The sequence below is a fragment of the Fusarium odoratissimum genome (assembly GCF_000260195.1).
Source record: "Fusarium odoratissimum NRRL 54006 unplaced genomic scaffold supercont1.2, whole genome shotgun sequence".
NCBI lineage: Eukaryota > Fungi > Ascomycota > Sordariomycetes > Hypocreales > Nectriaceae > Fusarium > Fusarium odoratissimum.
The window spans coordinates 1387991-1402942 of record NW_022158688.1 but is presented as its reverse complement, the minus strand read 5'-3'; the positions used below and the strand labels follow the sequence as shown (position 1 = coordinate 1402942).

Below are 14952 nucleotides of genomic sequence, written 5' to 3'. Positions count from 1 at the left end.
AGACAACCTAAGCTTAGCTCGAATGAACTCTGGGGAAAGCACGCCCAGTGTCATTACGTCATATTCTCGCGATTATGGGTGACTCAGCAGATGCTGTGACCGGGATTTGCGGAACGTACCGTGCAGCAAGGTAGTCGAGCCCCTCCACTACCTCAAGGTATTGGATCTCAGCATCATCAATCATCGTTCAGCCAATATATCATGGATCAAATACCTCTCAACTCCGAAGCTTCTCAGGGCGATACCCACAAGCAAACGACGTCGACGCTTCCGCCAGATGTTGTTCAATGCCTCGACAATGCTCGATTTGTAGACCTTCCCCGCACCACCAACAATCCCATCACAGATCGAAGGCTGATAGTCAATATAGCTTCACTTGGCAACATGCACAGATAACGTACCGCACGTCTCTCTAATGAACTATACATATCTTCCCTCGTCACCTTACTCTAACTACCCCGTCATCATCATGACTACGAACCCGGCATCACGGAAGACCACCAACTTGGTCGCCAACCCCAATGTATCCCTTCTTGTCCACGATTGTAAGTCGCATCTTCATGTTCCAAACTGGTGAAAGCTAAACATACTGAAAATATTTTCAGGGGTCTCCCATCGACCACCTACTCACGGCCGCCGACCGTCTGGTGGCTCTCCTGGCCCAGAGCACCGATCGAGTCTCGCCTCACTCCTCTTGAACCTCAACACCTCAGCACTCTCTAGCATCAGTGCAACCATAGGAGGTGCCGCTCGTCTAGTGCCTAGCGGAACAGAGGAGGAAAAATACTACCGCGAGCAGCATCTGGAGAACAATACTTTCGATGAGTCCGCAGCCCAGCCTTTCCAGCGGGACAATGGACCTGTCGAGGATGGAGGCCGCAACTGCTTTGTAGCCGGTGAGGAAGTAAGAGTTGTTTCGGTCGATATCAAGGACGTACGCATCAGCGATTGGAAGGGCACTGTAAGAGACTGGGCGATCGTGCCAGAAGGTAACCTGGTCAACGGAACCCAGCAAGAATGATCATATTGCAGCCTCCACATCCTTGGCTAGAGCCTCATTAGTGTACTTTAGCAATCGGTTTTCAAGATGCAGTACAAGGTGCATTGCTGGTTTAAACAATCCAATGTGAGAATATTGTATATTTCGATCATTCGCAAGACACAGGCATTCCAGACAGAGTACTATGTAGATCAACTCCTCAAAACCAGTGCCTTTTTTACACAACGAAGCAAAAGCAGGCAAAAAACGCTCGGATCCATATCGCTCTTCCACCAGGTCAAGCTTTGTGAACCCTCGGATTGCCGCAAGGCCACGCCAGTATAAATTTTCCCAATTCCCAATCAATTCCAGCTACCCAACGCCGTTGCAGACAAACAACTGTAAAGACAGACCAAACAAACTCAACAAATAGCATTTGACGCATGAAAGACATGATCATTTCACTTCTCTGTCTAGTGTATTTAGACAGGCGCATCATCGAGCCCACTCAACAACCTCGAGGGCCATCATTACCAAAATAAGAGTAGAGGGAAGGATCCTGCATATGTTAGCGCAATTCGGGATAGATCACACCGAGCATCAGATGTCATGACTTACCAGATGACATAGCTCTGGAACAGAATTCTGCCCATTGTCTTCTCAAATACACTGTTAATCTGGCAAATTTGAGCGAGCTGGAGGGCGCTGGGAGCTCCCGTGAGCAAGAAACAAATGATAACAAAAATTGGATCGTCAAGAATGCTAACGGGCACATATTTGGCCATGAGCGCAAGCATAGGAGCCATGATGGCAGTTGGTAGAACCATACGGCAAAGAAGGGAGGCAATGAGAAGTTTGTTGCCGATGCGCTCTTCCTCGGGGTCTAAAGCCTCATCCTTAGCCATGGTATTACGAGCAAGATTGGCGCCGAGAACAACGAGGATCAGTGGGACAGCGACATCTCCACTGGAGCGAACGGCGTTGGTCACACTGTTCTGGACGAAAGAGCCCTCCTCGAAGAAGAGTCGTTGAAGAGCCGGAATAGAGGCGACGAGGATGGCAATCAACATAGCCCAGAGAGGGGGGTTCATGAATTCCCAGATAAAGTTGTTGAATTTCCCAGCCACACGCTTCGTAAATTTCAAACAAGATTTAACAGGAGCTGGAGACTTCTGGTACCAGTTGCTGAGGGTTTGGGATGTTGCCTTTCCAAGACGGATGAAGGGCGATTTAATAGCAGATTTAGTCCGGTCCGCGATGCCAGTGGGCTCTTCCTGATCCTCCAATGCCGGGACACGGGGGAAGGAATCCATGCTACCTTCATTTCCATTAAGGGGAGCAACAACGTCCGTTTGCTCTTGGTTATTCTTGAAATGCGGCTTTTTGGGCAAATATTCGTCATCGCTAGAGACTGCCAGTGAAACTCGGGAGGCATTTGCCACAGGGGTACGGCCAGCCGGATCGTAATTTTGCGAGTCGATACTGTGGCTGTCTCCCTCGTCCTCTGTTTCTCCGTCAAGGCCATCGATCAGAGCCGCATTCTGGTAGTCATCATGATTCTCATCATCGTGATAACGCTGGCCTTCCTCGGCAATTTCTTCGCGGTACTCGGGGTATTTATCCTTAGGGGCAAGAAGGACATGGTAACCCCAACTCCAGCGAACGAGCTGACCAAGCTGCTGGAAGATAAGGAGGTAAAGGATACCACGCGCGCCAACTTCGTCATCGTTATCGCCCGGAACTTTGTCCCAATGCAGACCTTTCAGCGTTTGAGAGAGTGACAAAACAAGGGAGATGGGTAACGAGTTGGAGTTTCCGAAAACACCCATTGCCGTAACGAAGTTGGATGCCCGCCTGTTGAATCGGAACAACTTTGCGACGACATATGATACAGCCCATGATACAAACGTTTGGACGACGAAGATGACCGGTATGATAGCGAGATCGGATAGCTTCTCAGCGTTAAGCTGGGAGGCGAGCTTGGTGAAGACTGTGGCGATATTAGTAGACAGTACTGGTTCAATGCGAAACGAGAACATACTCAAGCATGGTGTGAATAGCATCACATTTAGATTAGCCAAGAATTTCTGCTTCTCGGCATCGAAGTGGCCAAGTCGCGCAACGATGTAGCCAGGTAGACTGACACATACTACTTCAAGGACAGCCTCGAACACGAGAAGACAAAGATGCCCGATGGATGGGTGCGATTCATGAGTGTTGGCGAGGGTTTGTAGGGGCAGTTCATATGCATCTTGGGCGAGCTGCGTCAGCCGAAACGACGGGACCGAGAACGATTTCCAAGAAGCCATCAAATATCAGCAATGCAGCTGTTGTCGTTGTTTTTGGGGTAGAATTAAGGATCGGCGCGAATCGGGGAGTTCCTTGATGCTGCTTCTCTCGGCGCGCGCACGTAGATATGAGAGGATTGATAAGGTTCTGTAGGAATTGCACAAAAGCTGAGGCGCAAAAAATTCGTCTGGAAGGTTCCGTTGGTATTTGCAAAGGCAATGACTTTTAATTGTCTTAGTTGATTGTGTCGTGGGATGTTAAAAGGAGAAGAAAGTTAAAAGATGCCCAGGTAGTGATGGCGAAATCTAATGAAAGAGAACCCAGTGCGAGTGGGTTCGTTTTGGGGCGAGGCGGCGGTGCCGTTTGGAGGTAAGTTAGAGCAAGTTTAGTGGACGATGCACGTTGAGACCTCCTCCATCATCGATTGATAACTCGAGCTAGATATAAGCTATGGCAAAAGCCCCATTAAACTGCCTTGTTTAGGCTCCATCTACATCTAAACCTCTCACTCTGGCTACCTCAATATGGGGCTTCAGCTCCTTGAGGAAATCTCTGTCTCATCGCGATTCACCTGCAACGCTGTCGCTGGCGTGGTACAACCACTTTAGCACCTTGTGCCAGCACCTTGATTGAGGTAACCCAACCTACCATCCAGGCCCATGCCTTGGAGACGATGCTGGCCATTGAAACCCGCCCATGTGTGTGCTGTGGCGCTGGGGCCAGTCCAAAGCCAGGGTTTAGTAGAATCTCACCTCCAGCTAGGAACGGGACTTGGTTAACAATGCCACGCGGCATGGGAGGCGTAAGAGGCAAATTCTTCGTCGATACAGGCTCCCTTTGCACCCATCCAGAAACGATTTCTGCTGCGGTGCCACAAATAGTGCCTCCTGGGTATCATCGAGCAAACAAATGAATTGCCCTTGTTGTGTGATAGCCAGGAGCACGAAACAAACAACAACAAGCGATTCTCAAATGCGCAGATCCCATCGTCAGACGTCTCAAAATTGTTTAAGCCTCCGTGGCTCCACTACCGAGTAGGAAACGATCCCGCTTACAGGGGTTGTTGGTGGGAGTGATCTTCAGACGGGCGCGACGCACGATTGTATTAAGCCTGGCGCCAATCTTTCGTCATGGTGTTATCAGGCACGTTGCCTGTCCCTCCACGCTGAGAGGCTGGAGGGTCAGGCCAAGAAAGGCATGGAGCAAAATTGCAGCCCATCACGTCTCGTTGTTGACATAGGTAACTGCAACAAGGCTGTGTTACTGGCGATCGCATCGTCACGGTTGAATGGTATGTACACTGATATCAGAGGCAAAGTCTATCGATTGCGTAGTCAGTCACGCGAGGGTTTATGAGATCAAACCTGACGTTATGCAGCGAAGATTATCGGGAGCAAGCAACTACCGTGCTGGATTTGTGGAAGTTTGTCAGGACAATTCGGCTTTTGCTATGGATGTTTCCAGAGTTTAGGTACTCCCTTTGGCTACCTCAGAATATATCCATAGCAAAACGGCCTAGCATCTCCAGTCAGCTCACATATGTACTCCGTATCTCGAAAACGTTTGCGTATTTCAAAGAGGGTTTCATATTCAATTTTGACTATATAATGGATATCAATCATCGCTATTTTTATTTCAGGGGAAATCTTACAGCAGCTAGTGTTTTATTAGCGTTCTTCTGTTGGTACATTGCAGAGTTGCAATGATCCGGGGTTGCTGGTGACTTTAAAAGGGCCTGTATCATAAAGGTTTCGAGCAGCTGTTCCAACGACCCTTTGTTTACGTTGCAAATTTAGAGTTTAATACTATGGTATGACCTGCATGAATCGCCCGTGTTTCAAATCATGCGAATGTAAGTTGGGCACAATCGCAACTCGAAACATCGTCGACGTTTTCCTTCCCCAGAATCTTGAGTCTGATTCAAGTTTGGACATGGTAATCCTCGGAAGTTTTCAGGTTCTGATGTTCTTATCTGCATTTTGAGGTCAGAGTCTCTCAGCTCGTAACTATTTCAGATATGGAAGAAGACGAATGATAACTACTTCGTATATTAGGTGGACTCAAATTACCCCATCGTGTAGCTTGATGTAGACTATAGGAGCCTTCCATCCTGCTGAAGAGTATGTGCCACGTGGAAAGTAAGGTTTGGTTCATGAAATATTGGCGACAAGTGCTACAAGTTTGCCTTGTTGATCGCCTACCTACCTACAGCATCGCTTCTGTTCCCATCCTCCCTGAGATACGTGCGCATGCATAGTATCGGTGAAGCCCATGTTACATGAGTGCACTCTGGACGCTGTTCGGTGAATCCCTACCGACTTTTCGTGTCGTAATCAGCCAAATTTCCGGTAACAACCTCAACCTCTCTGAACCGACACCTGTCTACTGGTTATCGGGTAGGAATCTACCTAAGTAGGAGCCTAAGTTATCGATCAAGTTTGTGACGTACTTGTCATTTTGTCTTGCATACCGTCTCAAGCCAGTTAAAAGCCGCAACTAGTACAGATAACGATGCTTCTGTCGATACTGGTAGGACTAACAAAAGGTGTTGGCTCAACCTCAGCATCTTGGCGTTTGAAGCTTTGTCGAAGACACGTATCTGGCGTCCACACGTACAGGTAAAGATGAGATATTCATATTCTGCAACTCTTAGGCAAGGTAGGTAGATAGGTATAGTAATTATCTCAACCATGGATAACGCAAAGGTCTATAAATGATGACTTCATCCTTTCAATGTGCTTTCAGGTATATAAATACCCATAGGTACTCACCTAGTAGGTTGCTGTTAATTTAAGCTGTTTGATAAAGAGGATGCACACGACCACAAGGCCTCCGACGGCATATATCTTGCATATAAATGTTGGATAAGATATTCATATGTTTGGGTATTATTGTCGTCTTTGACGCTTTGCTTTGTAGTACAGATGCGAGTCTCCACCTCAAATCAAGGTCTGACATTGACCACAGAAACGTCATCGGTGACAGTTCTCCATCGACGATGGCGTCGCAAATTGCAAAAATCAAGGACAACTTGTGCACAGAACCTTGAAATTAATTATCATTTTCAATATTGCATATTGTTTCTATTTGAGGTAAAATATTGAAAGAGGCCTTAGTATTCACAGTGATATATAAAATGCTGTCATCATGACGCCAGTAGGCTTCTTAGATTTTATCTTGATGGAATTCCATTATCACTTATGATATATAGAATTTTGGTACAAAATTTCGGGTGAGGTGATGTTAGTGCATATTTATGCCCTGTACGATGGGTCCTTGTAGCGCCCGCCACGGGAAACTCTCAATTGCTGGGCAATATCTCCTAATATGATCCATTAGTTGGGTCTGATCCCGGGCATGAATGGCTGCCGGGTTGGCCCCTGAAGACGGGATTTGCAGTAGCACTGTATCCAAGCTAGAGCACTCTGTTGTGTGCCACGGCCTGGCTTTGCTTGTTCAAAACCGCCACACCATAGTCGTTCCATGTTCTGTCCTAAACTCCATATCACCAACATCCTCAGCCTCGCCTTCGCCCCCCATTTATCACAAATACCTCTTGCGCCTACCTTGTCAAATTACTGTCTCGCAGGATGCTCATGCCGGGTTGATCTGTCGATTTATACAATTCATTAGCACCTTTCCTCCTCCGTCTCGTTGCTTTTCTGCTTGTCTGCAGAGCCTTTGACCCCGCATCCAGCCATTGCCCATCATACTACATTGGTACCTTAGTACTTAAGGTACTCAAGGACTGAAACACTTCGTCACTTTTTCTTGATCCCAGCCAGACGCTTCCTCCGGTATGTATACAGCCTTGAAATTATCCTCATATCCTAGAGTACCTTGCACACGCCACAACAAGCTCTGAGAAGCACATTTCTTATTCTAACAACTTTTGTCTCAGTTATCTATTAAACTTCCAATATTTCGTATGGGACCTACGAGCTTTCATATTTACTAACTCCATTCAGCGAATCTGAGTGCCTAAGTATACCTGAAAGAACTTCAACGTGAAGCTTTCCAGGTTGCCATACTGTACTCCCATACAAGATTCACTCACTGTGGCCACATATCGTTGCAAAATAGCGCAAGACAAGCCCCTTTCAAAGATCAATCCCGCAACAACGTTATCAGAACTTGCGTTGATTCTGGCTCATTCGTTACCCCCAGGCTTTTGTAGCCCTTCTTTCCCAACTACAAGAGGCCCTAGTCGTTGAGCCGTACTAGGAGTCTCAAAGGCCTAGACCGCCCACTACTCGACTCCATTTAGCTCCGAAAGAATCGCACCATCTATTTCCCCTCCATCGCTCCTTCTTGTACCCATCTCTAATCGATCGCGTCCCGTCTCCCGATCGATAGCTCCCCGCGGTATTGTTAGGATATTCGCCGTTATTTCCACTCTGCTCTGAATTTTCTGACCAGAATTTTCCTTCCCACCACTCTTGTCGAACCTATTCAACGACATAACCAGAAGAATCAGCCTTTCTGTATTCTGATTCCATCAACGCACCTCATATCCAATGTCTGCCTCCGACTCGATCCCGGCCACGCCGGAGGACTGGAAGGATCTGTCGACACCTGCATCCCCAGGCTCTGAAGATTCGTCAGAACCCAGTACGCCGCTCGAATCTCCCGGTCATGATAGCCCCAGTGAGCCTCCTCGACGAGTACCATCTCTGCGCTCCGTTTCCGATCCTCGCAACATGAATCCGAACTCAACTGCTATGGGTGTTTTAGGCATGGCCAGACGCCCTGTACAAACATCCTCGAGTTTTGCTGGAAGTAGTAGTGCCTCGGTGGAAAACAGTATAATGGCCAAAGCCCGAGCATTACATCAACAACGCATGCAGAAGGGCATGTCTCCCGCTGGAAACCCCGGAACACCCTCGGGGTCATCACCTACGGCCAGCGTTGCTAACGGATTCCCTACCAATCTGGGATTGCCGCCCAATATGCAACGACCGCACGCACCACATGTAAATTCAGCTCCTGCGATAACGAAGCCCTCGCTGAGCGAGAGAAGGGCCATGGGCGGCGGCATGGGCATGAAGCTGTCTGATATGGGTAGACCCAGCCCTGTCACCGCCACTGGGAAGAAACGGGGGCCTCCTGGAAAGCTTTCTGATATCACAGGTGATGCGCCAGGTAGTCAACAATCCAACGGAACAGGGGGTGGTCAGGGGTCAAAAATGGACGATTTCAAGAAATACATCGACACAGAGAAGGGATGGGTGACCTTTGATGGCGCTGCCACAATCACACGGACAGGTGTCAACTTTGCCAATGGCCAAACCTTCAGCATATCTCTTGATGAAGTTGAAGTCTTGACCGAGCTGGGTAAAGGAAACTACGGAACAGTCTACAAGGTCAAGCATGCCAAGCGAAGAGTCCCTCGCTTCGGACAAGGCCTCTCGAGAAAGCCCCTTCCTGTTCAGTATTCGCAATCGGACCCTTCTCCCATTGGATCTGCGGAAGACTCCGCCGAGGGCTTGCCAGACACGACCGACGGTACAACGGGCACAGTAATGGCGATGAAAGAAATGCGCCTGGAGCTCGACGACGCCAAATTCACAACCATTCTGAAGGAGCTCGTCATCTTACACGAGTGTGTTTCTCCGTATATCATCGACTTTTACGGCGCCTTCTTCCAGGAAGGTGCTGTTTACATGTGTATTGAGTATATGGATGGCGGATCTATCGATAAGCTGTATAATGGTGGCATCCCGGAGAATGTTCTTCGAAAAATCACATACTCTACCGTGATGGGTCTCAAATCACTGAAGGAGGAGCATAGCATTATTCATCGCGATGTCAAACCAACAAACATCTTGGTCAATACACGAGGCCAGGTCAAGATTTGCGATTTTGGTGTCAGTGGTAATCTGGTAGCTAGTATAGCGCGAACCAACATCGGCTGTCAGAGCTATATGGCCCCCGAGAGAATCTCTGGCGGTGGATTCGCACAAGCCGGTAATTCCGATGGCTCATACAGCGTTCAGAGCGATGTCTGGAGTTTGGGCCTGACCATCATCGAGTGTGCTAAGGGCGCTTATCCTTACCCACCAGAGGTCTCTTCTACTATTTTCAGCCAACTGAGTGTAAGCGCTCCTTCTTTTGAGTTAAGCCAGTCATGGATTACTAACATGCTACAGGCTATTGTTGAAGGTGAACCACCTGCTATGCCAGAGGACACTTACTCGGACATGGCCAAGGATTTTGTGAAAAGCTGTCTTCACAAGATTCCTATGAAGCGGCCAACCTACGCCATGCTATTGAAACATCCGTGGCTCGTCGAATTTACAAAGCCTCAAACAATCACGGAAGAAGCTGAGGAGGGTGATGGAGTTGATACGGTCGCGGAAGCTGTTGGTAAAATTGATTTGAGCTCATCAACTGCAGATACTGAAGTGGCAGATTGGGTCAATGGCGTTCTACAACGAGAGAAAGATGGCCTGAAGGAGGACGGGCCCTTGAAACCAGCACTACACAATGCACCGCTTGATAGCGTCAGTCCTATGTCAAGCCCAAAGGATGCATGAAAGTTTGTAAAGCCGGTGCGGCCCAATCCTACCTCTCCGGGGGAAAGACTCGGCCATCTAGGAAGCATGCCAACGGAGCAGGTATCTAGTTGGCTACAGGACTATGGATAACAAGCATCTGCTCAACTGATGCGACGGCTATTTCCAATGTGTCGACCTTTTATCATCAGCAGTAACACAACACAAAGTCCCCAGGCATCAGCATGTGTTACTTGAATCATTTTGACCTTCTTTTTCTGCATTTTTTCGGAGGACACTCCTGTACACGCTTTAGGATGGGTTTAGACAAATTCGGGCCGGATTTTGGCATTTGTTTTTCGGAAGAACAAAATTGGGCGAATGGCACCAAGTTGGAAAACGAACCAGGATAGCATGTTGGTTTTTTTTTTCATTTCATGTACTTGAAGGAAAGGGACAGCGGCGAACAACACAGGATAAAAGAGAGGGCTTTGGAGGTGACTTCGGGCTTCAATCGCTTAACGAGAGTTAGGGTAGGGGGGTGATATGCATTTCATGGTTTGGCGAATGGACGAATAACGTCAATATGGAACATGCATAATGATTTGAACTTTATGGTATTAGGTACCTCGTGGACTATACAACGGCAACATGACCTATCCTCGCTGTAGTAGTAACTACTGAAGAGTGATCATTTGTGTGACGCCATGAAGCTCGGGGTTGTTAGCTCGCAATGTCCACACGATGCCAAGTGGCAATATCGAGAAACAGAGGCTAGAATATCGAGATTTGAAAATACTTAAATTGTTGTAATATCATACATTCATAATAACTATTAGACAGTTGATGAAAGCAAGCTTCTTGTAGATCTCGCCCATAACTTCAACATTACGTTCAGAGAAAGCCCATTCTCCTCGCCAAACATATCATGAACACAAACCTGCTCAGTAGAACAGATCATGGTTGGTGAATCAAATATAGACGGAACAAAATTATAGCGTAGCACGCGAACAACCATTGAGGCTGTCGTGGATGCGATCACTGCGGCTGTTCATGCTCATCCCTAATCGAGCTCTGCCGACATTGGAGAGTCACTGGGATGTGGCCTAACAGACAGCTGCCAGGTAACAGTTTAGGAATAGTCATCCTTAACACGGCGCCCCTCATAGCCTCCGCCATGGCTGCTGCGGACACTTCGTCTACGGCGCCATGAGCGGCCGCTGTAACCTCCGCTTGACGACTTGTCACCACGCATGCCTAGGCAGAAGAGAATGGTGGCAATGAACAAAGTGGCCCATGAGGCCCACGCAAAACCGAAGGCATAGCGGCCAATGGAGGCCGATCGACCGTCATGGTGAAAGGCATTGCGAGCGAGAACCCAGGTAGCACTAAGAAGGGATGTTAGTAAACAGCTATACCATCATACAGGGGCCAGAGATACGTACGTCATTAGGGACATTGCAACTGAGGAGCAGAACAGGGCGAACATGGACATGATGCCAGAGATTCCAGCACCAAGACGGCCACAGCAGGCAATGAAGCCAGTAAAGAAGGCGAGGGTCTCGAAGAACAGAGTGATCAGAATGAAGACCCAGCCAAACCGCCACAAGAAGAACTGTTTGTTCGATGTGGTGTCGCCGGCACGACTACCGACAAGCGAGCTGGGCGCATTACGTGGGTTTGAGTCCCAGGCGCGACCGATGACGGGGGCAGCGCGGGCGCCATCGCAGTCATTGTTGCCGGCACCGCAAATGTAGAAGAAGTTCCATTGTGTGACTTCGCGAGCACCCGAGATACCGCCTGTGTCGGCGCGGAGGAAATACGTCTTGTCGAATGGCGTGGTAGAGGTCAAGCCTGAGAGGATGATGAACCAGAGGAAGAGGAGGGAAACAGCGAGGAGGACCAGGCCAGCGAGGCCAAGAGGAGCATCTGCGACAGGTCAGTTATCTGTTGGTAAAGCCATACAACTGAGTCAGGAGAGAACTTACTCTTCGCCATGGCTATATCCCGTTGGAAAGTATACTATTCTCCAGCTGAACAGTATCTGGCCGCAATCAAAATCAAGCGCTGCTGCAAGCACTTCTGCCCAAAAAATCGAACTCGAAAGGATTAATTTACTGCGATGGAGCCCCGGGGGTTGGATGTCGTCACGCTGCCAGGATCACCGTCAAGGAAAAGGCTGCAGCTAAAAAGACCGCTAATGAAATCTTGCGTCTTATTTCGTGTCTCTCGACAAGGGTCCAGAGTTTGCTTGTGCTGTAGAGAACAGGCGTCTGGAACTGTCGGGCGATGGCGATAGATCTTATAAAAGTAGGAAGAGGGAGCCGGAAGAGAATTAAGGCCTGGGCTGAGGAGATTGACGATCCTTATGAACCTTGTTTATTAGCTCTGGGGGGGTTTCTTGTTTTTGTTTCTGGAGCCTTTTCCTTAGCGTCTAGGGGTGATGTGATGCTCGGGAGACGGACTGGCTTGTCGGTGTGGAGACCGGGAGATGTGTGTCTTAGTCGAATTGTACGACGGTGATTAGTATGTTTCTTCTCCCTTCGGCTGAGGAAAGACACGGAGTTCCCAGTGAGATAGGTACATGAATGGCTTCGCAGAGGAGAGGAGGGGATCGTAGCCAAATGCACGAGGGGAGCATACGACTTATCACTTGAGAAAGGACCGCAACCCAGATGAACTCACCACCATCGAGGCGTTACGTAGGTCCCCGTAGGCTACCACCCTTCACGGGTGCTCGCCCAGCGCACATTGATCCCGGCTGCAGCACTCTGAATCACACTAAAGTAAATCCCAGCGGAGACATTGAATGCTCTGGTGGGCAGTAGATGATGCTTCCACCTTATTCCTACGGGTCCAGCCTGCAGCCTTCGATGCCCGAAGCGAGAGGAACTTGCTGGACTAGTGCATCTAAGGTAGAGAAAAGTTCCGAGTGCACGACAGCTCAGTGATGACGACAGTGGGCAACGATGGAGAAGAGGTGCACCACAACATCTTACCCAATGGAGCAAAGCTGTAGCAACCATTTTGTCTCTCTTGGGGTTTAGCGCACCACTTCCCTGATGTCATGGGACACAAGTGAATGATGCGACAGCGACGTCTGCGAAAAGGCAGTGATTGTCGGTGATGGATGGGGCGATAGCTTTTGAGACTGCCAATGCTCGCCAAGCTACCAAGATCGAGAGCTTGGCATTCGCTTGTGCTACGTTTTCTGAGCTACCTTGGTGTTGAGACATGGTCTTCGTCGAGTTGATTGAATTGTTTTTATCTGTATTACCAGCAGTTTCAGAGCTCCGATGAACAGTACAGTACCTTATCTACCCAGCTCTTCTCACCCTTCAGCTCTCGGCTCTCCAGGTATGGGTCTCAGACAACTAAGCTAAGGTAGTCAGTTTCTTAGTTTCAGCTCGCATTGTGTACAAGTTCTACCTGCTCCAGTCTTACATACTGCCTACCTATCATTTGACAGCCTGCTGTGAGTAGTTACTTTTGAATTTTTCAACTGCTAAGCCACAATCGTGAAGCTCAAACACTTTAACGTACGCACAAGGTTTTCTCTTTCATATCGAATATCAATTAAAACTAGCCTTCACATGCAAAGGTCAATTTCGAAATTAGACTCTCGGCGGCCTCCGTCCGTTGATCTTCGGCCCTGAGCTACCGACGTCACCACCGCCGGCTTTCTTTGCCCCACGGGATCGTCCACCAGAAACTCACTTCTCACCAAGGCATATCGCGCATGCCTACGCCAGAGTTTGTACGGAGGTTACCTCGGTTTGTGATCTTGGACATACAGGATTACAAGCCACATCGACCCCAATTGATCGTAGCTACTCTGCGAGCTCTGTAATCGGCTTCTTCGCCACGGAATCTGCCTGGAAGCCGGATCACAATGCCGCCCGGCTTGCGGCTGAAGGCCATTCCGTCCTCCGCCGTAAAATCCACTTCATTCCGTATCGGAGCTGGGACATCGGCCGGTCATGTCTTGGTCAACCGATGGTCATCCACTTACACCGCTCCGACGTCAGAACTACCTTCACTCAAGCTTCTCGTTCATCGACATCTCACAGGATCGGGTCCTGATGCTTTCGTACCCTATGACACTGCCAACAATGAGCAGGAAGAAATCCGCTCGTTGTTTCTCGAGTGGAAGAGTCTGAGCGAGGAACAACAACAGCACAGAGGCCACATACCCCGCCCTCATCTTCTTTCTTTTGAACCAACACCAACTCTCACGCTTGGGCGTCGACAGCGCCCCCTCACCTCCGAGCAAACCTCCTACTTCAAGTCTCCCCTCTACGTTAGTCTTCCTCATCGGCGTAACCCTGTCAATGAGCAGAGCTTCATTCCCGAGGTCAAACAGACAAGCCGTGGTGGTTTGACAACCTACCATGGTCCTGGGCAGCTTGTCTTGTGGCCTGTGCTAGACATGCACTCTCCCCTATATGCGCATTACTCAGTCATGTCGTATGCGAACCATCTCGAAGCGACCACACGTCGTCTACTGGCATGTTTGTTCGGTTTGGAAACTTATACAACCCGAGATGAACCTGGAGTCTGGGTTCGTACCCCCGCCGGTCAACCAGAACGTAAAATTGCAGCAATCGGAGTTCATCATCGGAGACACGTCACAGCCCTTGGTATTGCTATCAACATCGACGTCTCGGTAGATGGTCCCGACGTTGTTAATCCTTGGGCTCGTTTTGTTCCTTGCGGCCTTGAAGGTAAGCTTGTCACCTCTGTCGCCGCCGAATTAGCAATGAAAGATGGTATCGCGCGACTTGGTGGCTGGAATACTGCCTCACTAGCAGCCGTGTGGGCGAAGATATTCGAAGAAGGGATAGTAGATGATACAAAGAGAAGTATTGACGGCGAGGGAAGCTCTCAGTTCCGTCGAGCAGCCTCATGATACTTGGCTCTAGTAAACTCGATCAGTTCCAGCCTAGATATTCTGCTGTCAGGCCGTCACAAAACATCACTGGCTAAACGAGTATTATGTGTCAGTGTATACTATAAGTTTTAGGTTCGGGTACTCATGTGGTATTAATATGAAGGTAAATGACTCAGGGGGCTCATGGCCAGTTGTCCTCTTTCTCTATAAGCCCATATTCAAGACTGTTAATTCTTGAGCTGATTTTGAACTTAATTTGTCAGCAGTGTGTTAGCAGATTATAAAGAGACCCGGAGTTG

General features: G+C 48.7%; 6 protein-coding genes across 11 annotated transcripts; 4 read left to right on the top strand and 2 right to left on the bottom strand.

Moving 5' to 3' along the window:
• The first annotated feature begins 86 nt into the window (after nt 1-86).
• On the top strand, nt 87-1562 carry FOIG_02104 (uncharacterized protein). Of its 2 annotated transcripts, XM_031199229.1 has the most exons (3): nt 87-309; nt 371-545; nt 606-1562. In XM_031199229.1, the coding sequence occupies exons 1-3, from the start codon at nt 202-204 to the stop codon at nt 1019-1021; spliced, it is 699 nt and encodes a 232-aa protein (XP_031071266.1). In that variant the 5' UTR covers nt 87-201; the 3' UTR covers nt 1022-1562. The 2 variants fall into 2 exon arrangements, with proteins under 2 accessions (XP_031071266.1, XP_031071267.1); XM_031199230.1 differs by having other exon boundaries at nt 87-545.
• FOIG_02103 (uncharacterized protein) lies at nt 1076-4194 on the bottom strand. Of its 2 annotated transcripts, XM_031199227.1 has the most exons (3): nt 3021-4194; nt 1598-2969; nt 1076-1538 (listed from the first exon to the last, which is right to left on the bottom strand). In XM_031199227.1, exons 1-3 carry the CDS (start codon nt 3286-3288, stop codon nt 1475-1477), a joined length of 1704 nt encoding a protein of 567 aa, XP_031071264.1. In that variant the 5' UTR covers nt 3289-4194; the 3' UTR covers nt 1076-1474. The 2 variants fall into 2 exon arrangements, with proteins under 2 accessions (XP_031071264.1, XP_031071265.1); XM_031199228.1 differs by lacking the exon at nt 1076-1538 and having other exon boundaries at nt 1551-2969.
• On the top strand, nt 3698-5251 carry FOIG_02102 (uncharacterized protein). 2 transcript variants are annotated; one of them, XM_031199226.1, is made up of 2 exons: nt 3698-4559; nt 4647-5251. In XM_031199226.1, the coding sequence occupies exon 2, from the start codon at nt 4723-4725 to the stop codon at nt 4972-4974; it is 252 nt and encodes an 83-aa protein (XP_031071263.1). In that variant the 5' UTR covers nt 3698-4559; nt 4647-4722; the 3' UTR covers nt 4975-5251. The 2 variants fall into 2 exon arrangements, with proteins under 2 accessions (XP_031071263.1, XP_031071262.1); XM_031199225.1 differs by having other exon boundaries at nt 3698-5251.
• A 1440-nt stretch (nt 5252-6691) lies between these two features.
• On the top strand, nt 6692-10662 carry FOIG_02101 (STE/STE7 protein kinase). 2 transcript variants are annotated; one of them, XM_031199223.1, is made up of 3 exons: nt 6692-7065; nt 7170-9363; nt 9418-10662. In XM_031199223.1, the coding sequence occupies exons 2-3, from the start codon at nt 7786-7788 to the stop codon at nt 9802-9804; spliced, it is 1965 nt and encodes a 654-aa protein (XP_031071260.1). In that variant the 5' UTR covers nt 6692-7065; nt 7170-7785; the 3' UTR covers nt 9805-10662. The 2 variants fall into 2 exon arrangements, with proteins under 2 accessions (XP_031071260.1, XP_031071261.1); XM_031199224.1 differs by lacking the exon at nt 6692-7065 and having other exon boundaries at nt 7084-9363.
• FOIG_02100 (uncharacterized protein) lies at nt 9355-13026 on the bottom strand. 2 transcript variants are annotated; one of them, XM_031199222.1, is made up of 4 exons: nt 12228-12640; nt 11751-12175; nt 11208-11691; nt 9355-11150 (listed from the first exon to the last, which is right to left on the bottom strand). In XM_031199222.1, the coding sequence occupies exons 2-4, from the start codon at nt 11758-11760 to the stop codon at nt 10895-10897; spliced, it is 750 nt and encodes a 249-aa protein (XP_031071259.1). In that variant the 5' UTR covers nt 11761-12175; nt 12228-12640; the 3' UTR covers nt 9355-10894. The 2 variants fall into 2 exon arrangements, with proteins under 2 accessions (XP_031071259.1, XP_031071258.1); XM_031199221.1 differs by having other exon boundaries at nt 11751-13026.
• A 199-nt stretch (nt 13027-13225) lies between these two features.
• Nucleotides 13226-14865, top strand: FOIG_02099 (lipoyl(octanoyl) transferase). The gene is made up of 2 exons (XM_031199220.1): nt 13226-13301; nt 13364-14865. Exon 2 carries the CDS (start codon nt 13655-13657, stop codon nt 14669-14671), a length of 1017 nt encoding a protein of 338 aa, XP_031071257.1. The 5' UTR covers nt 13226-13301; nt 13364-13654; the 3' UTR covers nt 14672-14865.
• The last annotated feature ends 87 nt before the right edge of the window (nt 14866-14952 follow it).

What these genes read in the sequence shown, in the direction of transcription:
- FOIG_02104 (XM_031199229.1), top strand. Translation starts at nt 202, where the DNA reads ATGGATCAAATACCTCTCAACTCCGAAGCTTCTCAGGGCGATACCCAC. An exon ending in GCCTCGACAATGCTCGATTT is followed by an intron (nt 310 to 370) that starts GTAGACCTTCCC and finishes TAGTCAATATAG; the next exon opens with CTTCACTTGGCAACATGCAC. An exon ending in ATCCCTTCTTGTCCACGATT is followed by an intron (nt 546 to 605) that starts GTAAGTCGCATC and finishes AAATATTTTCAG; the next exon opens with GGGTCTCCCATCGACCACCT.
- FOIG_02103 (XM_031199227.1), bottom strand. Translation starts at nt 3,288, where the DNA reads ATGGCTTCTTGGAAATCGTTCTCGGTCCCGTCGTTTCGGCTGACGCAG. An exon ending in GCTATTCACACCATGCTTGA is followed by an intron (nt 2,970 to 3,020) that starts GTATGTTCTCGT and finishes ATATCGCCACAG; the next exon opens with TCTTCACCAAGCTCGCCTCC. An exon ending in TTCCAGAGCTATGTCATCTG is followed by an intron (nt 1,539 to 1,597) that starts GTAAGTCATGAC and finishes TAACATATGCAG; the next exon opens with GATCCTTCCCTCTACTCTTA.
- FOIG_02101 (XM_031199223.1), top strand. Translation starts at nt 7,786, where the DNA reads ATGTCTGCCTCCGACTCGATCCCGGCCACGCCGGAGGACTGGAAGGAT. An exon ending in CTATTTTCAGCCAACTGAGT is followed by an intron (nt 9,364 to 9,417) that starts GTAAGCGCTCCT and finishes AACATGCTACAG; the next exon opens with GCTATTGTTGAAGGTGAACC.
- FOIG_02099 (XM_031199220.1), top strand. Translation starts at nt 13,655, where the DNA reads ATGCCGCCCGGCTTGCGGCTGAAGGCCATTCCGTCCTCCGCCGTAAAA.
- FOIG_02102 (XM_031199225.1), top strand. Translation starts at nt 4,621, where the DNA reads ATGAGATCAAACCTGACGTTATGCAGCGAAGATTATCGGGAGCAAGCA.
- FOIG_02100 (XM_031199221.1), bottom strand. An exon ending in GTTGCAATGTCCCTAATGAC is followed by an intron (nt 11,151 to 11,207) that starts GTACGTATCTCT and finishes ATCCCTTCTTAG; the next exon opens with TGCTACCTGGGTTCTCGCTC.